At 40.2% G+C, this 24,289-nt stretch overlaps 1 protein-coding gene across 4 annotated transcripts in view; it reads right to left on the bottom strand.

Moving 5' to 3' along the window:
• Window positions 1-24,289, bottom strand: part of Stx17 (syntaxin 17) — a 57,637-nt gene that overhangs the window by 5,352 nt on the left and 27,996 nt on the right. For all 4 annotated transcript variants that reach the window (XM_059254327.1, XM_059254329.1, XM_059254326.1 and 1 more), the window contains exons 4-6: window positions 14,603-14,828; window positions 6,358-6,473; window positions 6,229-6,279 (exon numbers count right to left, since the gene is read on the bottom strand). In XM_059254327.1, coding sequence (XP_059110310.1) covers window positions 6,229-6,279; window positions 6,358-6,473; window positions 14,603-14,828 — 393 coding nt within the window. The remainder of the gene's footprint in view (window positions 1-6,228; window positions 6,280-6,357; window positions 6,474-14,602; window positions 14,829-24,289) is intronic.

Genomic DNA, 24,289 nt, shown 5'->3' with positions numbered 1-24,289 from the left:
GGCAGTGGGGGCACACACCTTTAATCCTAGCACTCGGGAGGTAGAGGCAGAGATCTGTCTGGATTTCTGTGAATTCAAGGCTACACTGGGCTACAAGAGATTAATCCAGTCTAAAAGAGAAACAGCCAGGCAGTGGTGCCACACACCTTTAATCCCAGCACTAGGAAGATTGAGACAGGAAGTGATATGGCTGGGCAAAGAAAGGAATATAAGGTGGGAGGAGACAGAAATGTGCATCCTTGCAGAGGCTCTGTCAGGCTGAGGAGGTGGTGAGGTAAGAGGTGGTAGCTGTGGCTGCTCTGTTTCTCTGATCTTTCAGCTGTCACCCTGAGTTTAGCTCTGGGTTTTAGTATAAGACCATTTAGGATTCGTGCAACAGGCTCTGCCACACACAGGCTGACAGTCCTGAAATACAGTCTGAGAAGGTGTGTGTGTGTGTGTGTGTGTGTGTGTGTGTGTGTGTGTGTGCACTACATTAGTGGGTATCAGATCTCTTGGAGCTGGAGTTATAGGAGGTTGTGAGCCACCTGCTTTGGGTGCTGGGAACCGAACTCAGGTCCTCTGCAAGAGCAGTGCATGCTCTTAAGTGCTGAGTCATCTCTGCAGCCTCTCATTTCACACACTTTGAAGGTCACTATTGTCCATGATAAGACTGGCACAAAACCTAGGAGAGGATATTCTGTGTTCAAATCCCAGTACTGCCCTGGTATGTTCTTGGGCCAAGTACTCTCATCTGCTATATGAAGATAAGGGTATTTCTACTTCATTGTGTTAAAAGGAGGATACAATGAGATGTCTGCAAAGCACAATGGGAAAACAGAAACACCCATCCTGGTTTTCCCAAAGAAGTGCTACCTCTCATCTTTCCAGCAAAACAATTTAGTGAGCTTGTTCCTAGTGATGGTATTCTCAGATAACAGGTCTCCTACCAGATTTTCATTTTTACAACAGCAAAGCTCCTTCCGGTCAGCTTTCTTCTTAGCCACAGAGACAAGTGCCAGCTCCAGTAATATCCTACTTGCCTGTATTCCTGACAGTACTTCTGTCTGCCTCCACTCTTGCCTCAAACAATCTGTGCTGGCAGAGGAGCCACTGCAGTAAAAGCCTGTCACCAACTTTCCATCTTTACAGGCTAAGGTAGAGGGTAATGAGCTCCTCTCCCTCGGCTGCGGGAGGAGTTGGCTAGGGCTATCACTATGTCCACACTCCAAGAGATCACAGACCTCAGGAAGATATATTTTCTGTGCCCCTTCCTAAAACTTAGGATACTGCAACACTATGGCTGTCTTAGTCACTGTTCTGTTGCTGTGAAGTTGACCAAGGCAACTCTTATACAGGAAAGTATTTAACTGGGGACTTGCTTACAGTTTCAGGGGCTTAGTCCACCATCATCATGGCAAGGAGCACAGTGACAGGACCTTAGTGGCACCCATGGTGCTGGAGAAGTAGCTAAGAGCTACATCCTGATCAGTAGGCCAAGAGACAGAGAATGGAACTGGCATGGGCCTTTGACACCTTAAAGCCCAGCCCCAGTGACAAACTTCCTCCAACAAGGCCATCCCTTCTAATCCTTTCAAAGAGTTCTACTCTCTGGTAACTAAACATTCAAATAAATGAGCCTACTGGGGCCCTTCTCATTCAAACCATCACAATGACTTTTTTTTTTTTTTTTTTTTTTTCCGAGACAGGGTTTCTCTGTGTAGCTTTGCACCTCTCCTGGAACTCACTTGGTAGCCCAGGCTGGCCTCGAACTCACAGAGATTCGCCTGGCTCTGCCTCCCGAGTGCTGGGATTAAAGGCGTGCGCCACCACCGCCCGGCCACAATGACTTTTTAAGTTTAAAGTAGAATATTAAGATAACTAATTTTTCCCTACAAAAATCCTTTGGAATAATTGGAGAAAAGACTACCAGGAAAATGCCTACCCTATGATTACTCATTATTTCAACTGTAATGCATTGATCAGTGCAACTACCAGCCCAAAATAAGTCCATCTGCCCTGTGGTTGTAGCCCACAACCGTAGGTACTACAGACGTTGGGAAGCTTGTTTAGACATGGGGATAGGAGAAGCCAGAGGGCAGAAAGCCCTACCCTGGGATCAACAGATATCACTCAATTATACAGACCTAGCTGCTTCTTCCTTTAGTTTGGCTTCAATCCCCCAACTGTCTATATCTTTAGATTCTACTTCATGCATAAGAAGGACTTGATGATATCCACAATGATTGTAGTTAGCTGTCAATCACAATCAGGAGAATGCCTAACTACACTGCATTTAGAGCCAAGTTCTTAGCTCTGTATGCTGGACCAAGCTGAACATATATATCATTACCACAGTCTGCGAAACCAAGCTTCTCCCAACAGTGGTGGCTCAGGGCCTCTGTTTCTATCTACTTACTTTCCCTCTTTGCTTCTGATTCTGTCTTCATCTACCCAGATTTCCCACACTGGACAGTCTTCAACCCCCATACCCAGCCTTGCATTTTACTCTTTGGCACTTAGAAGTGTTCTCAGCATCCCTTTAACAATGAACTAAGCCATTTGTAAGGCACACTTTAAGGACTATTCAATTAGGTTGTCCTATTGGCCTGAAAATAGTTAAATCTGTATAAACAGTTATAGGGGCACTTAAGATTCAGGAGAAAATGTGAATTATTAAGTTAATACTTATTGAGAAGAATGCAACTTGGATAGATGAGTTAAAAACTAATGAGGAATTATTTTTTCCCTTAAATGCTTGCTGTGGGCACTTGTCAACCCAACATGAATTAATAGTTCATGTTATCATATCAAAAATAATAGTTCACGTAACAAATTCACCCTCAAATCAATTTACAACAACAAAGCTCTTCCTTGGAGAGGTTGTTGTATAGTCTTATTAGTGTGCTAATAAGACTCTAATTAGAGAGCTGTGAGTTTACGACAAAAGCCCAAACTGCGGCTAGTTCCCTTTCTTCCTCCCTAAGGTCCAGCCTTAATCATATGCAATCACACCAACAGAAAAGCCCAGAAAGAACTAGAGATGTGCCACACAGGCAGAGAATGGTTATCTTGGCCTAGCAAAGGCAATAAGCAGGGTGGAGAAGCAGGAACACTGCAGTGGGAGGGACTGAAGGACACTGATGGCAAGGGTAAGAGGTAATGTAAAGATGGCTGCAGAACAGCTGAAGCAGAGGGGGCAGAGGATGAAGGATGCTGTCTGAAGTAGTCCTCTCATCAGGTTTGCAGAACCCTGCTGTCAAATAACATGCTAAAGCTCATAGAGGCCATGCATGGATAAATCTAACTGAATCCACTGCAGCCCTATTCTAATGCATCCAGAACAAAATTGGATTCCAAAAGCCACAGAGAAAAAGATAGATAGAAATCAAAACAGACCCAGCAGTAAGCATAGCGTGTTGTCCAACTTTTGGCCCAGAGATCTTTAAATTCTCCTTGACTACTAAGAAATGGATCTGGTCACAAGAAAGGGGCACTTGTACAAACAGAGCAGGGGCCTGTAGATATTAATACACTTAAGAGTTACTAGGCCATATTGTCATCTCTCATTATCTTTGTGAATCCTGTTTTAAAGCAAACTATGTATATACCTAATATTCTAATGACTTCCAAGTATATACCTTTGGGGCATTTCATTCACAGTGTAGAGGCATTATCAGCCTTCTGAGTATAGCACAGATGTGCATACAGAGACAGTTCCTTGACTGCATGGCTGCCCAGATACAATCACATCCATGTGACAACAGCAGAGGATGTGGTCACTCCTGCATTCCTTGCTTACTCTGTACCTAAATGGAGCTTCTGTGAATCCTTGGCCATGTGTCATAAGAACTCAATCATCCTAGGAATAACAGTCAAGGCTCTCTTTGAGCTTCTGCCAAACAGCATTGCGCCTCATGTCCTTGCAGAGCCGATTATAACTAGGACATTTGTATGGAGCTGTGAGTGTGGCCAGAACCTTCCTGTATAAGTGCTTCTTAGACTGGTGTTTCAACCTGCTTACTCTATAACATAACTGAACATACATCTGCCAATTCTCCACAAACTTTATTTTCTTTCATATGCCTACCCACCGGAAGAGAAATGCATTTGTCTTGAGGAGAGCTAAGTATACCTTTAGTCTGTTTTTTTAAATCAACTTTAGTGATGCATACTTTACATGTACTGAAACACATTTAAGTGTGCAGATTGATGGCTTTGGCGAGTGCATATATTTATGTAACCATGCATATGAAGACTTTATGAACTGCATTAGAGTGGGAGATTAGTAATTACAATAACTGGATAGATCTTGATTTTAAACAACACATGTGTTTGGAGACTCTTGTATCATTCCCTACCATTGTTAAAATAATAACAGGTCATAAAGACAGCTGGTCTAGAGACTTCTAATATTTTCTTCTTTTGACTTAGAGGCATCAGAAATAATTCAAACAATTTACTGCTTTCAATTTTAGTCATTACCATTCAAGAAAATATCCATAAGCTAGAACATAAGAAGAACAGGCTAATACCAGACGGTCTAGAACTCATTGGTACAGGAGAGCTACAAATGGAGAAAGTTTCTAAGAAGTGAAAATGTGTTTGGGTAGGTCAAAGAAACAAGAACATTTCTCTCAAAACCTTGAAACCCTCTACATTGAAAGAAGACAAACTCTTCCACAGGTGGCTCCAGAGGACAAATGTGCCCAAGAGAAATTACATGACAGAATTTACACAAGGAAGAGCTTCTACCCTCTCCAACAACTTTCAAAAGAATGGCTGAGCACCCATAACTGTTAAAAAGACAGAAGGGCAGTGGTCTGAGAAGCTTGGGCAAAGTACAGGCTAGATTACCAAGCTCTGGAGTCCTTCCCCATTCCAGTTCTGAGGAGCTATGCTCTAGGAGTTCCCACCTCAAAGCCAGGCCTTAGGGAAGCCACGACCCAGACAAGCTGGGTTGCCATTCACGGCCTGATCAAGAACAGGGAACTAACTTAGCCAGAGCACAAGCAGAAACTGCTTTGCACACATGCAAACAGGTATCCGCACGTGTGTTCACACACCATCCCTTTTTATAATTCCCAAGGGAAAACAAACAAACAAACAAACAAACAGTTTAGAAAAATCTATCTTTCCTACCAAAACCATAATGTGTTCCCTAATCTATGGCAACAGATTCATCCAGGCCTTAAAGTTTCCTGGTTTTGACTTTACCTTCCTCCAGGTTGATCCTCAAAAAAGTCTTCTGAGCATTCCTTTACATTATATAGGTAAATGTTACTACTCTACCTACAGGTTAAGTTCTTGCAACTGGTTCCTAGTTAGTCACCCTCCCCATGACCTCCTCTTCATCATTATAACAGTCTTCCTAAAGCAAACTGGACTGCAGGACTTCAGCTTGATCACACATCTGTACTGGCTCCTTCAGGCTCACAAAGCAACCCAAAATTCATACCAGCACAAGCTGGTCCTCATCAATCCTTGCTTGGCCCTGGTACTACAGGCTCTGGATAATAGGTACACTTAGTACTCTTTGACAGTCCATAGAGCTCACCATGTCTTATCCTAGTTCACCTATTCTGAAGTGCATCCCTTGAGACCCTCTGAGCATTTACTCATTCTTCAAGGTTCATGTTAACACTAGCTTGGTTATGATAGCTTTAATGCTGCTGTCTCATAAACCATGCCTCCCTCCCTGGAATACATGCTTCTTCTTGGAAATGATGAGGCTTCTCTCTATACCTTAGATTGCATTTAGTTATCATGCTTGAGAATTCCAGCCCGCCTATTCCTTCTATGGAATCCCCACAGGCAGAAAGTAGACTTGATTTATGTCTTTATGCAACCTTGTAAGACCTCCAATGCTGAGAATCTACAATATTTTTACATAATATTTACTACATTGCTCTAGAATTTAGGGACCATATTTACAGTTTAATACCATTTTTTAAACTGCAATCTAGGCTCAGGAGTTAAGAGCACTTGCTGCTCTTGCATTGGACCCAAGTTTGGTTCCTAGCACCCATAGAGTAGCTCAAAACCATCTGTAACTCCAGTTTCATGGCATCCAATGCCCTCTTCTGGCCTGTAGGCATCAAACATATAGGTGTTGCACATTCATACATGTAGGCAAAATAGTCATACACATAAAATAAAAACAAATATTTTAAAAACATGTGACTTCTATTAAAATTCTAATCAAAAAGACAGTGACAGATCAGTTTGGAGCCTCGGTTACATACTTACATTCACTAGGAGGGAGAAATCAGTGACCAGATGGCTAAGTTCAATTAAGTCCTTTAAAAAGAGAAAGAGGGAGGAAATTACTTACTTTTACATCTCTCAGTTACCAAAAAGAAAATCCATTTAACATACCGCTTCTAAGTTATCCCAGGACTCGGCAGCATTTTGGTCTCGAGGAATTTCAGGCAAGGCATATATCTGAGTCAGACTCTGAGAAGTAGCTTCAGCCTCGGAAGTGTGGAGTGCTCCTGGATGGATACAGGCCTGGTTAGAGCTTGCTTCTCAGAGAGGCTAGAGCACAAACTGGCTCCAAAGACAACTGTTGTACAGAATACTTAGAATTCCGCCCTTCAGGCTAAAAGTAAATGAATCAGAATATAAAAACAGCATTATGTACCCTTGGGCAGCCTGTTCTCTAAGTGAGTTAATGGAAAGGCACCAAGCAAAACCTATACATGCTCTTCATGCAACTGAGTGGCAAGGGTGAGAGGTGGAGGAGGTAGCAATGGGAGCCACTCCACTTGGTCAGCGTTCCTAAGACACAGCAGCAACACCAATCTAACATGTTCTGCTGCTAAATCCTCAGGCTTGGCCTTAGCTATTTTAGTAACAAGGATCAGATACAACAGGTGTCAGAAGCAGGACAGTGGGGTCGGTTAGATGGCTCAGCAGGTAAAACACTTGAGTTCAATCCTGGAACCCACATAGAGATGAAAGAGAGAACAGATACAACAAAGTTGGCCTTTGACCTATACACACACACACACACACACACACACACACACACTCACACATTATACACACAATAATAAATAAATAAACATATCATATGAAAGTAGGAAAGTAGGCTGGAGTTTATACAGAAGGGCACTTCAGTGTACTAGTAAAGAAGGAAAGTGATGCTGGGCAGTGGTGGCGCACGCCTTTAATCCCAGCACTTGGAAGGCAGAGGCAGGCGGATCTTTGTGAGTTTGAGGCCAGCCTGGTCTACAGAGCGAGATCCAGGAAAGGCGCAAAGCTACACAGAGAAACTTTGTCTCAAAAAAAACAAACCAAAAAAAAAAAAAAAAAGAAGGAAAGTGATATAGTTATGTGCTTGTAGCAATTAACATCAGTCTCTACTGGTGACAATCTCATCAGCAATGAGCACATTTGCCATATGAATATTTTTGTACATGTAACTCTGCTTAGATTCATTTTTCCACATACTTCCATGGTTTCTCTGCTTCTAGTTTTTAAAAACTTTCAACCCATCAAAAACTATTTATTAAACATTACTATAATAACAAAGCAATATACACTACAAACATCTACCTTCAAGTCTTTCTGGGTCTTCATACTGGTTTTACCAATCTTTCATTCATGAAATTGACACTTGTTGCATGCCTATCAGAGACACAACAGTAGGCTATAAACCCATCCTGAAGTGGCAGCACCACAGGGCTCAGCTCTGCGGCTCTGGTCAGAAAAATCCACTGTGAGAATCCTGGGTTGCTGGCTTGCTGTTCCTGTTTGTAAAGTAAGTTGCTGTTTACTTTGCATAGAACCTGGCCCTGCTGCTGCCACTGCTACTGTTGCTGACATGGACAGAGCTTCCATGGAACCTGTGGTACAGAAATGTAACAGTCAAGTCAGTCAGTATTATCTGACAAGACTATGCCATAGGTGAGTATGATGTACATAAGTGTAAGCCCGACATCAAATTCTGACTTGTGGAGAGAGAGTAGTCAGGGGTTCTGAGGCTGAAGCCCGAGGATGAGAGAAAATAAGCCAGGTGGAGTGGGGTGAGGGTGCAGGGAGATACCTGGAGTTTCTAACTCAAGGAGAGCAATGTGTGCAGAAGCTTGAAAATGAAAGACATTCAGTCTAGCTGATGCACAGACTGTAGTGAAGAAAAACGCAAAGGTTGAGGCTGACAGTCTAAGGTGAGATTACTTGGGGGCATCGAAAAGTTTTTCCAAGAGCTGTGTCTTTCTCACATGATCACTACCAAACCAATAAAGGGAACTGGAGACTACTGGGAAGTTGGAAGGTGCCATAATCAGACCTTAGCCATAGTGTGAAGAACATGTTAAGGATAAAGTTGACAGGTGAGAGTGAAAACCCAGCTGGGAGGCTTTACAATCTATCCAGTGCAGACAAAATGGTGATCTCCAGCTCTAGAGCAGCGACAGTGGAGATGCAGAGGACATCAGAAGCTCTGTTCTCTCCTCTAAACTCAAAACACCTGCAGTCCTCCATTACCGTCTTTGTAAATTATGCTTTATTTATTTATTGTGTGTGGACATGCATGTGTCTGTGCCATGATGCATATGTGGAGGTCAGAGGACAAATTGATAGAGTAGGAGAAGGTTCTCGCCTATGTGGGTCTCAGGGATCAGACTCGGGTCTTGGTGATAGGCACCTTTAACTGCTAAGCCATCTCACTGGTCCAACTTTAACATTATATGTCGTCATTAGTACAATGGATGAAAACATGAGTAATACAGTGTACTACTCTCAAAGAACATACATTCTAAAGAATTAGACATACAAAGGGGTGATCATAAAAAAAGGGGGAGACTGCATTAGAGATAAGGAGACAGAATTTGTAGGGAGTTCTAATCTAGCTTGATGTGGCAGGTAGTTCAGACTTTCTGGAAAAGGTGACATTACTCGGCAAAGAAGAGAGGAACATAAATGCCAGATGGAGAAAGCAGCATGAGCAAAGACCTCCAGAGAGAAGTAATACAGCTAAGATGCCATCAGCAGCTGGCATTATCAAGCATGAATGGAAAGACAGAGGTGCAGGTGTGAAGACACTGTAAGCGAGAAGGGGCCTTTCTCAACAGGTAAGGACTCTATGTGGTAGGCAGCAGAAGGCTGCTGAAGCCTTACAAGCCTGTTAGGAAATGACATGATGACTTGTGACCTGACCTATTCCTGAGTCAGTCATTATGAAACTATATTAATTCTTATTTCCTTTCTGTTCTTTTTTTTTTTTTCATCCAAGTCTAAAGACAAATGATACTTTATAAAACTGTGTGGTTAGTTATCTTCAAAGTTAATAAACACTTTATTCTTAAGATAAAAGCTTGTTTGACCTGACCAGGAAGGACATAATCAGTTGAAAAAAAAAAATGGCAATGCAGACATCAATCAGAATTCATAGTGGCTATTTTTCAATTCTAAACTTGATTTATTTGAAATATATATATTTCTGCTGAGATTCTAGGAGTGTCACATTGTCCATATAGACTCAGGTTTTTCTTAATATGCTTCTTAAAAGAATATTTTTATTTATTCTTTGTCAACAATATATCTTGATCATGCCCAACCCAAGGTCCCCTTCTACTCTGCCTGGAACCTCCAATACTCCCCCTTCCCATCTTCCTGTCCTCTTTTTCTTTTCTTTTTTTTTTTTTAATATTAGTGCCATCTGTATTGTCTATGTTTTTATCTTAAAGAGAAAAAAATCAGACACAGAGTACATTTTATAACATTATAGTAAAGAGCCAATCTTGAAAGATTTCAATTATTTTTTTCAAATGCTTGAAATATTTTAATTTTCACTTCAGTCAAGATAAATGAATGAACTATGACTTCTTCTTCACTTCACATTCCATGTAACTTCCTGATCAGCATCAGACAGAACAGAGGCAGAGCTCTAACTGTGTGCACTCTAAAGATCTTAAATCATAACCTATATACTATCAAAGAAGATGCAAGTAAAATAGGCAGGGTCTATAAAACAAGATAAGATTATAATATATAAATGCTTTATCTAAAAAAATAGGGATGGGAATTATCTGACATTTTAAACATAAAAGATCTTGGTCAGTACAAAAAAGAAATGATTAGGTCATTTCCATCTCACTTGAAACCAAACTACGTATGTGTCTCAGTTACAACAAAGATGTCCTTTCTTTTCCATGTAAAACCTTGTTGTTAATTTACAACTCTGAACATCACAAATCAATTCAAGGCATGACTGTCAAGAAAGAACTCTTTTAATTTCTACAACCTCTGCAATTCACTTACTTCAACTTGTACCTTAGTGCTCATCCTTTGACTATGAACTCTTACAAACTTGTAAAGGGTGTGTGTGTGTGTGGTGTGTATGTACATGAGTGTGTGGTGTGTGTATATGTGAGTATGTGTGGTATGTGTATATTTGAGTGTGTGTGATATGTGTGTGGTGTGTGTACGTGGTGTGTGTGAGTGTGTGTGTTTTCTAACCCTACAACTGGATATAAAGGCTTATAACTGGCTATACATTCAAATAAACCTAAGACGGTTAACTCCCCATGGCTGAAGTGATAAATAAGCTATGTTAGTAAATAACAATGTTCTGCCCTCTCTTTTCCTCTGTACCTTGTAAAGCGCAAAGATTCTACCAGGAAGTACAGCCCAATACATGTGAAATTTCCACTAACCTTCACAACGTTAGTAGTGTTTCTCTACAAAACTAAATAAATTCAAAGGCATTCCTTAAACTTTTCAAGTTTAAGGAATCAATGAAATTAATTTACTGATCATATTGAACATAAACCTATCTATCAAAATAAAATGACTTCTAAGTCACAACTTGACACAGAAGAGGATTTTGAGAATAAAATCAACGGGATATGGATCTTCTGAATACTATCAGACAAAAACAGCTCTGTGCTCTGCAGAACCATTCAGTGCACACTTACACCAAAGGTAAAAATCCAGTATTGCTTCAAATTCTATAGGCTGGTCTGAAGTTACCAGCAGCTTTAAGATTGAGATCTTTTCTTCTGAGAGTATTTGTTGAAAATAGACTAAGATTCTCTTCCTGCTGTGTTGCTGAAGGGGATGCCCTGGATGTGGGGATGGGAAGACAGACAGGAACTGCAGAGAGGCCACTTCACCCCAAATGGCATGGACCTCCATTCTGAATGCAAATCACATGGATGGGCCCATCATTTCTCTTGATAGGGAGCAATGAGAAGGAAATCAAAGTCACCCCACAAGGAGACAGACACAAGGGAGCTTTTCGTATCAAGCAAGATTAGCAGAGTTGACTTTTGGAACTCAGAATCTGGACAAAAGATACAGCAACACTCACAGCTTCCCCCAAAACTCCCTTCATTTTCTAGAGAACATAAGATGCCCTATTCTACTCATTATTTGTATGTGTAAATAGAAACTATTTTTGTATTTTTTATTTCACTCACGGAAATGTGGCAAGATTGCTGCTGAATCTGTTTCCAACCAATGTATTTAGAAAGAAGAAAGAATTTTAAGACATTTAACTTCCACGCAAACAGCATACATTTCTCTGTATAGGCTGTCATTACTATAACGGGTATGCAAAGCAAAAGTAAGGAGAAACTAGAGCACACAGATTAAAACACGCAGAGTGACAGAAGAGTCCATAGTCTGTAGGCAGCCACAGCACATGCCCAATCCTGTCCACCTCAGAAGCCTATGAAAGTTTGTTCCTCGTGTTCTTCCCATTATCCTCCTTTGTTAGTAACATTTCTGCATACAAGGCAACTAAGTACAGGCTTACTCTGCGACCTCGGGTGCTGGTCAGACCCTGCTTTCCATGCACAGTGGACTTGGGGTCAAGAGCAAGCAGTCAGAAACTGAACTCTCCACTCTGTGTTAGCTATACCTTAGCTTTGTGGTTTTACAAACAGAATGACTGCCTTCATCATATCAGCACTGTGTTCTCCAGTGGCAAGCATTAGATGTTTAGATTATCTGATAGTCCATGAATTGAGAGGTTTGAGAGAATCGATAGAGTTTAAAATTAATTTCACATGCTGTTTCTTACCCCTCATCCTGTCTCCATCCTAATTTTTTTTATTTCTTTAATATACACACTTCCTCTGATTCTGCCAAGTCTCAGGTTTCACACTAGCCTTATGTTTACAGTGAAGGGTAATTGAAAAGGGTAACCAGGTCATATACTCAACCATGTTGGCCATAAATAGTTCTGCTTGGATAAATGCATACAATGCAATGTCAAAATGCAAATTAAAGCAATTATTATGTTACTATTGTGAGAAAAGTCCTGGATGAATTTAAGTATTTTGCTTCAGATAAAAACACTAGTGATGGGCCACTTGAAGTTAAAGAGGAGGAGATTGACACCAGCTACTCTTTCCAGAAAATCCTATTATCTTCACTGTTATTACTGCCATCATTGCCAAATGTCTAGGTATAGAAGGCAGTCCATTAACACATGGAAGTAGAAAGCCCAGTCTCTACCTATGCACAAAAGGCATCAGCTCTTACTCTGTGGTAGGAGCAGCCTTCCTCTGCACCAATATGGTGGTGATAACCATAGAACTGTAACTCACACACACCACGTACACACACCACACACATATCACACACACTCAAATATACACATACCACACATACTCACATATACACACACCACACACTCATGTACATACACACCACACACACACACCCTTTACAAGTTTGTAAGAGTTCATAGTCAAAGGATGAGCACTAAGGTACAAGTTGAAGTAACAACAAACTACCAAAAAGCACGACCCCCAAATGTTCTTTAAGAGCTAAGCACTAACATTTTAGCACTGGCTATGCAGAGAAGTGACTAGAGTACTTTTTTGTTTGTTTGTTTGTTTGGTTTAGTCTTATAAGAAAAGGCTCGCTTGTGTACCCAGGATGGCCTTGAACTCTCAATTGCTCACCCTAGTCCAACTTCCTAAGTGCTGGGATTACAGGTATGCAGCATATCTGAAATGACAAAATTGTCCCTAATATACATTTGCTTATTTTTTTTTTATAATACATCTATGAACAGTTCAATATGTGTAAATCACTGTGTAATGTTACCCAGAAACTCCGCTAGGCAGCCTAAATATTTCTGCATTCCCTTGCAAAGTACTGAATCATTAGCAGTGAACATGTATACATTTTAAATAATCTAAATTTAGAGATAAGGAGTGAAAACAAGAGTGCCCTGGTAGATAATAAAGGAAATCTGGCCAAGTACAGTATCCCTAAGTTTCCATTTTAATTTCTAATTGATTTGTAGCCCATATTTTTCATAAGGACTAAAAGTCTCTTAAGAGATATAAAATGTAAGGAAATGGAATAAATTAAAAGTAAAAGATAAACAATTACAACAGAAAAAGAAACAAGGTCAGCAGTTATAAAGTAAAACCAACATACTTTACAAGTTTAGTTTTTGAGGAATAAAAAATTGACTTTAAGCTTTCTAGGAGACAACTCAATTACAGAAACCTCATTAGTTATTCTACTCACTACTTATAAAATTTAAATCTAAGCCAAACTATCCAACAAAACAAAACACAGCTACTTTGAAGTATTAAGATATATTAAGATAATTTTTTCTGCATAAAAGATACTAGCACATTGTCATCTAGGATTATCAAATACATCCTTAGAAATGACATAACACTGTGTTCATAAGGCTGTTTCTTAGAATATTACTTCACAAAAGTTGACACCATGATCCCACCATAAATTTTTCATTTGTTAGTTACATTCAGAGAATGGAGAGTGGAGAGAGACCTAACAAGTATGTGAAGCCATAAAAGAACAGTCTAAAAGAACAGCTCGCAAACATGCTGTAAAACAGTGAAAGATGTGTTATAACTGTTTATGCTGTGGAATATTTGTTTAATCATGCAAAGATATGTTGCATTCTTTAGGCTGCATTTGTTTAACTCTGTGAAGCTGTTGTTACTTGACTGTTTAATACACCTGATGGTCTGATAAAGAGCTGAGTGGCCAATAGCTAGACTAGATAAAGAATAGGCGGGGCTGCCAAGCAGAGAGACTAAACAGAAGAGTGAGGAGTGAGAGAAGGAGGAGAGGAGGATGCGAGGGGCCAGCCACCCAGCCATACAGCCCAACACGGAATAAGAAGGAAAGAAAAGATATACAGAAATAGAGAAAGGTAAAAGCCCAAAGGCAAAAGGTAGATAGGATAATTTAAGTTAAGAAAAGCTGACGAGAAGTAAGCCAAGCAAAGGCAGGGCATTTATAAGTAAGAATAAGACTCCATGTATTTATTTAGGAGCTGGGTGGCAGGTCCTCTAAAGAGCAAAGAGTTAAAACAACCAACTATACAAACAGTTTGCCCCTGCACTGGAGAGGAGAGAGGTGCACATCTCATACAAGGACAATATTATCTTTAGTAGTAACTTTAACTTTTCTTTTCAATATATGGGCAAGCAGGTACTTGAAGCTCCCAAGTTCCAATCCACACAATTTTATCTTGCAAAATTTCCAGGGTACACATATCTGGTCTGTTTGGGATTGGCCAGCAGACTCATGGGGACATACAAGGCCTCTCTTTGTTCTACCTGAGAATAGGGGCTTTCGCTATCAGCACCGCTAGTATCAAAAATAAGACATGTGTTACCACCAACGGTCGTGGATCTGGTGAGAGAAGACTGTGATAAGGCTTCTTCCTCATTAAATTGTTTCTTGAGCTCTTCAACAGACTCCAGATGGAGCTGGAGAAACTCTGCTGTGGCCGCTGCTGCTGCTTCCTTCACAGGATCGATCATCCTCTTCAGAAGAACCAGGTCATCCTTGTGGACTTTCAAGCAAAGCTTTTCCATTTCTCGGATATTAGAGCGGAGTTGCTATAAATGAAAAAAAGAAACATTACCAGTGCCATCTCTCCATATAAGACCTATTTCTCTTCAGAATAATTTGCTATAATGATTATGAATGCAAATTAGTACATATTATCTACCATGGGGCATTTTTCAATTTCCCACATCTCTTGGCTGGCCAAATCCAACATATTTAGAATCCATGCCCTCAAACTTTGAATTTATATAGAAATTTTTCTTTTATTGCATGTGACTACTATGCTGTAAATGCTGTACAACTAGCATTTAGCTTATGGGGCACATATGGAACTAAAATATTCTAAGGACCCATATGTTCTATATGGCTAAGTCACAGATATATTCTATAATTTCTAATAAAAGTAAACAATTCCAAAATGAGTAAGGTAAAAATGGAAATGAAAAAAGAACCAACAGAGCATAAGATAAAAGCATGTAATAGGGGCTAAAAAGAAGGCTCAGCAGTTAAGAGCACTGGCTGCTGCTTCTAGAGGACCCAGGTTGTCAATAATTATATCAAATATAAATTAAACAAATATGCATTATAAATAAAGATTATTTTAAGACTGGATAAACAAACAAAAGAGATACATCTAAACATAAATATAAAATGGTTCAAACTAAAAGAATAAAAAAAAAGCCACATAAACCTACCATCCTCTCCTAAGAATGACTACAGCAACATTATTATCAGATAAACACACTTTAAAGCCAACACATTACCAGAAATTGAGAATCACTTTATAATAAGATTCTCTTCAGAAACATATAACAACACAGACAGAATATATATCATACAAAAGCTGACAACCATATGTGTATGTGTGAGTATTCATGTTTGGATGTAGGGAGGGGGCATGTGGTAATGCACATGCATGTGGGGGCACAAATTTGATATCAAGGGTCTTCCTTGGTCGTTCTTCACTTTATTTTCTGAGGCAGGGTCTCTGAATGAACCTGCTAGTCTAGCCAGACGGCTTGTTCTAGGCAGTCCCTGTCTCTGCCTTCCAAGTACTTTGGTGACAGGTGGCCACCATGCCTGCCTGTCTTTGGTCCTTATGCTTAGGTGGCAAATGTTTTATTCAATGAGCCATCTCCCTAGGCCAAAAATTTTAAATAAATCCACAGTCATAAAGAAAGGTCTGAAAAGCCTCAGTAATTAATAAAAGAAACAGCAAGGGTATGTTAGGTATAGAGTGTCTGAACAAGAAATTTACACAGCTTGATATAAGTTACTTAGAACATTAACCCAACATACAAAATATATACATAAAAAACAATGTTAAAGCAACTTTCACAAATTTCAAAAACATTAACATTATACACAGCATGCACTCTGAGCATAATAAAGTTAAATTTGAAATCATTAACGAAAATATATCTATTGTACATCTAGAAGGAAGAAAGATACTTCTAAATAGTCTGTACATAAAGAAAGAAATCACAATGGAAATTAAAATACTATTGCTTGAATGCAAAGAAAAGTGATACATATTAAAATTTATAGTGCTTCGTAAAACAAGAGTTTTACATAGTCCAACTACATATATATTAGCATAGGACTAGGCTGTCTCTAGGGGCTGCCATGATATTCAGCTGGGTAGGCCCTTGTGTTGTTTGATTAAGAATGAACCCCATAAGCTCATATATATGAATGCTTAGTCATGGGGGGGGGGGGGTGGTGGCACTACTTGAGAAGGATTAGGAGGTGTGGCCTAGTTGGAAGAAGTGTGCCACTTGGGGTAGGCCTTAAGGTTTCAGAAACCCCAGCAAGGCTCAGTGGCGCGCTCCCCTCCCCCCACCCCCCACCCACCCCCACCCGCCTCTCTCTCTCTCTCTCTCTCTCTCTCTCTCTCTCTCTCTCTCTCTTCCTGATGCCTGCAAATCAGGATGTAGAAATCTCAACCCCTCCAGCATCACGTCTGCCTGAGTGCCACCATGCTCCCCACCAAGATGACAATGAACTGATCCCTAATTAAATGCTTTCTCTTATAAAAGTTGCCTTGGTCATGGTGTTTCTTCATAGCAATAGAACACTGACTAAGACAACTTCCTTCCTTTTTCTTCTCTTGTGTCTTTTCCTTTCAGATGCTTGACAGAGCCAACATATGCTTTTAAATTCCCCGACAATTTGGGTTCCCTCATCCATGAGCGACCATCCTCTGACCCTCAGGCTGGCTTTTTTCTCTACTCTAGGCCTCCCCTCCATGCAGCTGACATACACAGCTTTCTCTGGGCTTTTCTTTTTTTTTTTTTTTGGTTTTTCGAGACAGGGTTTCTCTGTGTAGCTTTGCGCCTTTCCTGGAACTCACTTGGTAGCCCAGGCTGGCCTCGAACTCACAGAGATCCGCCTGGCTCTGCCTCCCAAGTGCTGGGATTAAAGGCGTGCGCCACCACCGCCCGGCTTGGGCTTTTCTTTTATTTGAAAAACAAGAAAAGAATGGCTAGAAATTAGCAAGCTAAATATCCATCTCAAGAACCTACAAGAAAATACAAAAACAAAGGCAAATATAAAAAGGAGAAAATTACAAAGATGTGAATAAACTTAATGAGACAAAGAAACAGGTACACAACAGACTAACAAAGCCCAAACTATTTTTGGAAAGAGTAAAAAAACTGATAAGCTTCACAAAAGTAGTTTTAAAAACAGACACAAATAACCTAAATCATAAACAAGGAGGCATCACTACAAATCTTAAAGAATTAAAGAGATAATAAGAAATTATGAATAAGCCAGGCAGAGTGGTGCACACCTTTAATCCTAGCACTCAGGAGGCAGAGGCAGATGGATATCTAAATTCAAGACCAGCCTGGTCTACAGTGGGAGTTCCAGGACAGCCAGGGCTACACAGAGAAACCTTGTCTTGAAAAACAAATAAAAACCAAACCAAAACAAAAGAGATTATGAATAAATTTATGCCAATAAGTTAGAAAAGTGAGATAAAATGGACAAATTTCTACAAAACTGTAATTTATCAAACTGATGAAAAATCAAAACCTAAATGGTCACATAAACATTAATTTTGTTTTTCTTGTTTTCTGAGATAGGGTCTCATCCAGCCCGGGATAGACTCAATTTTGCTATGGAGCCAAGGCTGGTCTCAGGCTCCTGATCCTCCTGCTTCTACCTCCTGAATGCAGAGACTGTAAGCACTGTTCACCATACCTAGTTACTATTAAACAAATTAAATGTGTATTTTTAAAAATTGTCCTGCCTCTCCTTTCCCCATGTTAAACAACAGTCAATCAAATTGTTTTTAAACAGGGCAAAATCAGCAGAAATTGTGTCACTAGTCAGTTTTACCAAATATTTATAAGAAATTATATTAATTCCTCATGGGAATAGTCAAAGACTAGGCCTTGATACCAAAAGTCAACAAGTAAAAGAAACTATCCACAGCAAACTCATGCAGTCTCACAAACAAGGTGCAGAAATCCGAGGGAAATGTAGGAATTCAGTACAGAAACAGTAGTAAGTGAACAGGCCCACTTCAAAAGATGGACTAGAAGATACTGTTATAGGCAACATCAGTACACAGCAAGGCAGCCTCAAAGACACACTCTGCTTAGTTCAGTCTCTATAATGTTCTGAGACAGGTTGAGTCAAATTGTTGTCACAAGGAGTCATTTGGTGGCAAATTTAAACAGAGAAGATAGGAAATATTGGCCACAAAAGTCAGGGTGGTGATGCCTCTGGTGAAAGGTAATGGTAATCGAGACAAGGCCACAGGGCCTTCTAGAATGCTTGCAGCTATCCATTTTGGTGCACGAGTACCTAAGTATAATTATTTAGGAGTATATTTACAGTATAAGTAGTCTATAGTACATTTAATATAGTTCAGAGTTGAATGCTTTTAGAAAAGAAATTTACATTGATCTAGGTGATAACCAACCTAAGGATAGATATGGTTGAAAACACCTGTGTAGGGATAAGATGTCGTGGAGCTCTAACTGTGGAGGTAGGTTGAGTTATTAGTCTATGAATCTTTTTTCTTTCATCGGGTGGAAGAAGTAATGAAAGAAACTACTTCTCTGGGATGAATTCCGACCTACCAACATAAAACCATGCTGTAGGGATAAGCCCTGAGAGGCACACATCAGCACAGAGTGACTGATAGACAACAGCAAGAGGAATATTGCAGTTGTGAGTCCTGGGGAAGTTAATTTTATCAGCTTTGAAGAAGAAGGCTGTATGATGCCACAGCATAAATTACTGTGATAAGGTTTAAGCGGGGGGGGGGGGGGGTATCACCTTCTAAAAAGTGAACTTATGACACTATAAAAGCAAATAAATCCCAAGTGATAAAAGAAAGTAACATCTAAGGAATCAGGTATGACTGCAGGGTACGGTATAGGAAATTCAGAATCTTGAGACACTTACCAAAAGGGGGTGGGGGTGGGGAGGTGGGGGGGGGAGAGTCGAGTGAACCCAAGAGTGATGTGAAACAAGGAGAATCATGCAAGTAAGCGCCCAGAATGAGCGGAGGCTGGTGAAAACGTCAAGAACAATAAGAGGATATAAAAATACACGTACAACAAGAACAAGAGAGAAGGCTCGGGCCCACTGCTTGGGGCAGATGGTGTAATGCTAACAGATGATGCAGAGAGCAGAACCACTTAGCTCCTGTTTTGCTTTTGATTCTGTATTAAGGAAAATTTCAAATTTGCAAGGGGGTAAGAAACATGCCCAAAGGAAATCCATGTCACTACAGAGATCTGGATAGGTGTCACAAAGCAGTAGCTTGGTGTTGTCTCTGAAAAACAGTCTCAGGGACATACTAAACACAAAGCCCTCTTGGTCTGCACTTCATCTGCAGCAGGACACCCTATCGTTTCCATATTTAACAGCACTGAGCTGAACTAGCTTACACACTGGGCAAAAGCACTGGGCCAAGTAAAGTAGCAGCATCTGTCCTTCCTAGAGGGAGACAGCATGATGCCTTAGATGTTGTCCACCCCATCCTACCCTATGCCAATTAGGACACAGGTCAAATATCCAGAGTCCAGATTAATCTCATAAATATTTTAAAGCAAAATTCAAGTTAAATTCCTCTGAACTCACAATAACCTAGAGTAACTTCCTTTCTATTGACGCCAATTAGGAAGCTGCTTCTTACCTGCCACTTGCTACCTCCCCTGCCCTCCCAGTTGACTCTTTCCCTTTGAACTGCTGTCTGTTCCCCTCATTTGCTCCCTTTTCTATTGCTTCTCCTCCTGCCCAAACACCCTTTTTGGAAATAAAAAAGTAGACCCAGTATTCCTTCTGCCTCCTAGTAAGATCATGAAAGGCACACTTCCCATCTACCAAGTCTCTAACTGGTTTTACTTTTGTGTATCTGTGCAGCTTACAGAACTGAGTAGACTTCTTACAGGCAGTATCCTTCCAAATGAGTTCTGAAATCTCCTGAACCAGAATCTCTAAGGTGAGCCTCAGATATATCTGCTCCCAACAAGTTCCAAGTCAATGTCTGCGGAGAAGTGGGGCTGAGGACATTTCTATAAGGGCCACGATGGTTCTCCAGTGACTTACACAGTAACAGTTTCCAGCACCTTCACTTCCTTGTAAAACCTGGCCACAAAAGTCTTTCTTAATGCTAATATTTTCTTACTCCAAAGAAGAAAGATGTTAAGCATATCTACTTGCAGTTTCAAAACCTTAGTGACTGGTCAGCTTGTCCAAGGAGAGCAGAGTTCTGAGACTTGAGCACTGGGGAGAAAAGAAACATGTACTATAGCCCTGGAGATACCCAGGTGCTACTGTTAGAGAGTGTTCGGTGGGAAATGAAGTAGAACCTCGAAGTGAGGAACCCATACAAGGCTGGGGAAAGAATCATCTGAAGAGATGAAAAAAAAAAAATAGTGCCCAGCACTCCCACAGGGCAGAGGCAGCACTTGTCTCCACCAGCAACACTAGAAACCTCCCATCCACACGGCACCGAGGACACTCAGAAAGGAGGAATCACTGAGCAAACTAAGCACTGCTCTAGCTAGCCTCTAGTTAATGAATCATTAAAGCAGGACCTAGCATTACCGCATTGGTTCTAAGTAACTAGCAACTTAATAACAATCCAGAACAACGCTCAAGAAATATTATAGGAACATAAAAACATACAGCATTTAACGAGATCAAGCATCATCAGATACAGAAACAGGAGAATAGGAACTATAATGGGGGGAGTAATCACAGATTCAAAATAGACCTGAATGACACAGACACTAAAGCAGTAGAAAGGGATATTAAGTTATAACAACTGCATTTTACATGTTTGAAAAATTAAGTACCAATAAGGAAGATAATTAAGGAAATCCAAGTCAAAACACTCTAGAGGTGACAACTTCAATGTGTATGAGATGACAATATATGAAAGGGACTAATGACAGATCTAACCCCACCACTAGAGACTAGGAGACAGAGGCAGAGCACTGGGTGCCACTCAAAAGGAAAAGAGAAAAGGCAGCAGTTCTTTAACAGCACCAGTCAGCTGTGACATGACACTAAAGCACATGTGTCTGGAGTTCTTGGAGAAGGGAGGGACAGAAGGACAAGGAAGCAGGAAATAACGCAACAGTAAACTGAGAGGTCAAAGAAACTCAACAAACTGAAGCACGTGAAAGTGACGAAAATGTACCATGTCCTGTGACAGTCCCCAAAGCTGTGACCACAGGTAAGTCGTAAGAGCAGTGAGAGGAAATAGACAGCTTGCAGAGGCACAAAGATGGGTTTACAGGAACCCAAGTGAGACGACAACGGACTGTCTTCCAAGTCCAGAATTCTACACTTGCTAAAGTTTCTATCCTAAACAGAAAAAGAGTGAAAAGAGTTCATCCGGTTAGAACTTTATCCCAAGCAATGTCAAATCTTTAAAAGCTAAAGGTAAGATGAAACACAAAAAGATGGATCTACACAAAGGCACTTGTAAGCACATCAGAATAGAATGACATGGGCACTACACAGGCTTTTACACCACCACCAAGTCACCTTACACGGCAATTAAGTGTTCTAGGGGCTACAGGGGTGAGGTACAGGGGAGCAGCAGTATAAAGAGGCACAGGAGAAACACAAGTGTGTTCAAGTTTCTTAAACATGGGAAGAAGTCCTATACTATCCCTTGAAAACAAACAGTAGTAGATGACTACAATGAGCTCTAAAACAACTGCTAGCAGAGTGAAGTTATAGCTAGCAAGTCAAGAAGGGAGACAGCGCAATTAGAGGAAAAACTGCCCCAACTGAAATGGAAGCAGCTGGATGTGGTGAGGCACGTCTGTACTCACTCTAGAGAGAGTAAGGTAGGATGAGGAGTTGGAGGCACAGCCAGACCCTGTCTAAAAGAAATCATTAACTATTAATTGGGCAAATGAATATTAAAGTTACAAAGCACATTACAGACTTATTAAAGTAGATAAAATTAAAAATACCGACTATATCAAGTGTCTACAGGGACATGAGAAACTAGGTGGGAATAAAATGGAACAATTGTTTTGAAAAATAGGCAGTTCTTTAAAAGTAAAATAACAACTATCATGCAATGCCATCATTCTGCTCCTAAGTTATTTGCCCAAGAGAAACAATTCCTCTGTCCACACCAAAATGTTCACAGCAGCTTTATTTGTAACAGACAAAACAATAAACAAACCAAATGTCTACTAACAGGTAAACAGATAAACTATGATAGATTCATATAATACAATGCTATTCATTAATAAAAAGAAATTAAATATGGATGCACATAACATGAGGGTTAAACTTGGAACATTCACAAAGTGAAATAAACTGGATTTTGTGTTCTATGATTATGTTTTTCATAAACTGTATAGATTATATAAAGTTCTAAGAAATCTCCTACCTAGTGAACAGCAGCAGAAAGCCAGTTAGTGGTTTGAGGGTCAGGGAAGAGAGAGACCTAGAGGGCACAGGGCTCCAGGAGTGCAGAGAGAAGTGGTTGAGGGGATCAAATATGCATGACCTTGATTATGGGAGACCTTTATCATATAGATACAGGTCAAACATATATTAAAGATTAGGTACTTTAAGTATGTATAGCCTATGATATGGCAGTTAATACCACAAGAAAATCATTTGAGGAACAGGAGAAGAAATGTGTAGCAATAAATTACTTATATAGTTCTACTTAAGTCAGACAAAGATTTCATTCAGATGAAATGGGGGATGGGAAGCAGGATGGAGGAAGGACACACACTAGGCTTTGCCAGAACTGGCACCTTCCTTGAAAAAAGAAAAGGAAGGAACTATGAGGATCATATATGAGGATATGACATAGATGAATGGTAAATGCATGATGTTTATCATATTATCTTACAATTTTAAATATTTCTATGTGTTTAAAATATGTGCATGTATCTTTTTTTTAATGTTCTCAATGTTAGAGTTGCTTTCAGGCAGCTTCCTATTATGTTAGACTTGGGGTAGAGATCATCTAGTAGAGTTACAAAGAGAGCAGGTAAAAATCTTGCCTATCAGACACATGGGGTGGGGTGGGTTAAAGGTATTGTGTATATTATTTTAGGTATTGTGTATATTATGTTAAAGGTATTGTGTATACCTTCACTAATGTTGTACAGCAAATTAAAATATTCTATCTTGGAAAAAGGTTTGTTAGCAGGAAGTTAACAGAACACAAAAGGTCAGGAACTGAACTCACAAGTCTGAGGAAGTTCTTGAAACTTAGAAGAGCCATAAGCCCCTCCTGCAAGGTTATATTGCTGGGTAGAAGGGACTGTCTCACCGGTCAAGCTGCCTGAAAATCAGAGTGCTCCAGGGAAGCAGCTTTTGTGAGTTTTCACCCCAGCTACGGTGGATTTTCAGGGATGCAGCTGCCTTCAACTCATCCAGACTTCTGTAAGTAACCCTTAATAAACTCACTGCTTCACTTAAGTTAGACTTTGGTGGAACTGTTTCTTTGATCTATAGTTCATTCTCTGTATGGGATGAGTACACACCTGCTCCTGTCTTCCCAGTAGACACCACACAAAAGCATGTCTAACAAACAGTACCCTGATGATTACACTAGCCTCCTTCTTCATCTGCTTGTTCCTATCATTGGCCCTTCAAGATTATCATTATTATAATAGAAAAGAGATGTCTTCAGGTTGTCTCAGGCCACTATATACTCAAAACCTCCCAGAGCTCTCTACCCAATCCTCGAGTTACTGTTTCCTTCAAGGCCTCCCGTGGTGTGCCCCGGCTGAAGCCTGACTTCCTCGCCTGTACACTCTTCATGCATACTAGCCATTACAACCTCCTTAGCATCCGGTGGACATGCCACACATCCTCCCACCACAGCCTTCACACCAGACTCTCCCCATGCTTGAGAACTCCATTCCTGAGTTTATGACTTAAGTGTCTTTAGGGTTTTCCTCAAATGTTATCCAGAACCTTCCATAATGACTACTTATAAAAGAGTTCATTACTATGATTTTTGATCCCTGGCTTTACTTTTCTTCATGGCAAG

This window comes from Peromyscus eremicus, chromosome 2 (assembly GCF_949786415.1).
Source record: "Peromyscus eremicus chromosome 2, PerEre_H2_v1, whole genome shotgun sequence".
Taxonomy (NCBI): Eukaryota; Metazoa; Chordata; class Mammalia; order Rodentia; family Cricetidae; genus Peromyscus; species Peromyscus eremicus.
Note: the sequence above shows the minus strand (reverse complement) of the source record. Positions and strands in the feature narration are given on the sequence as shown.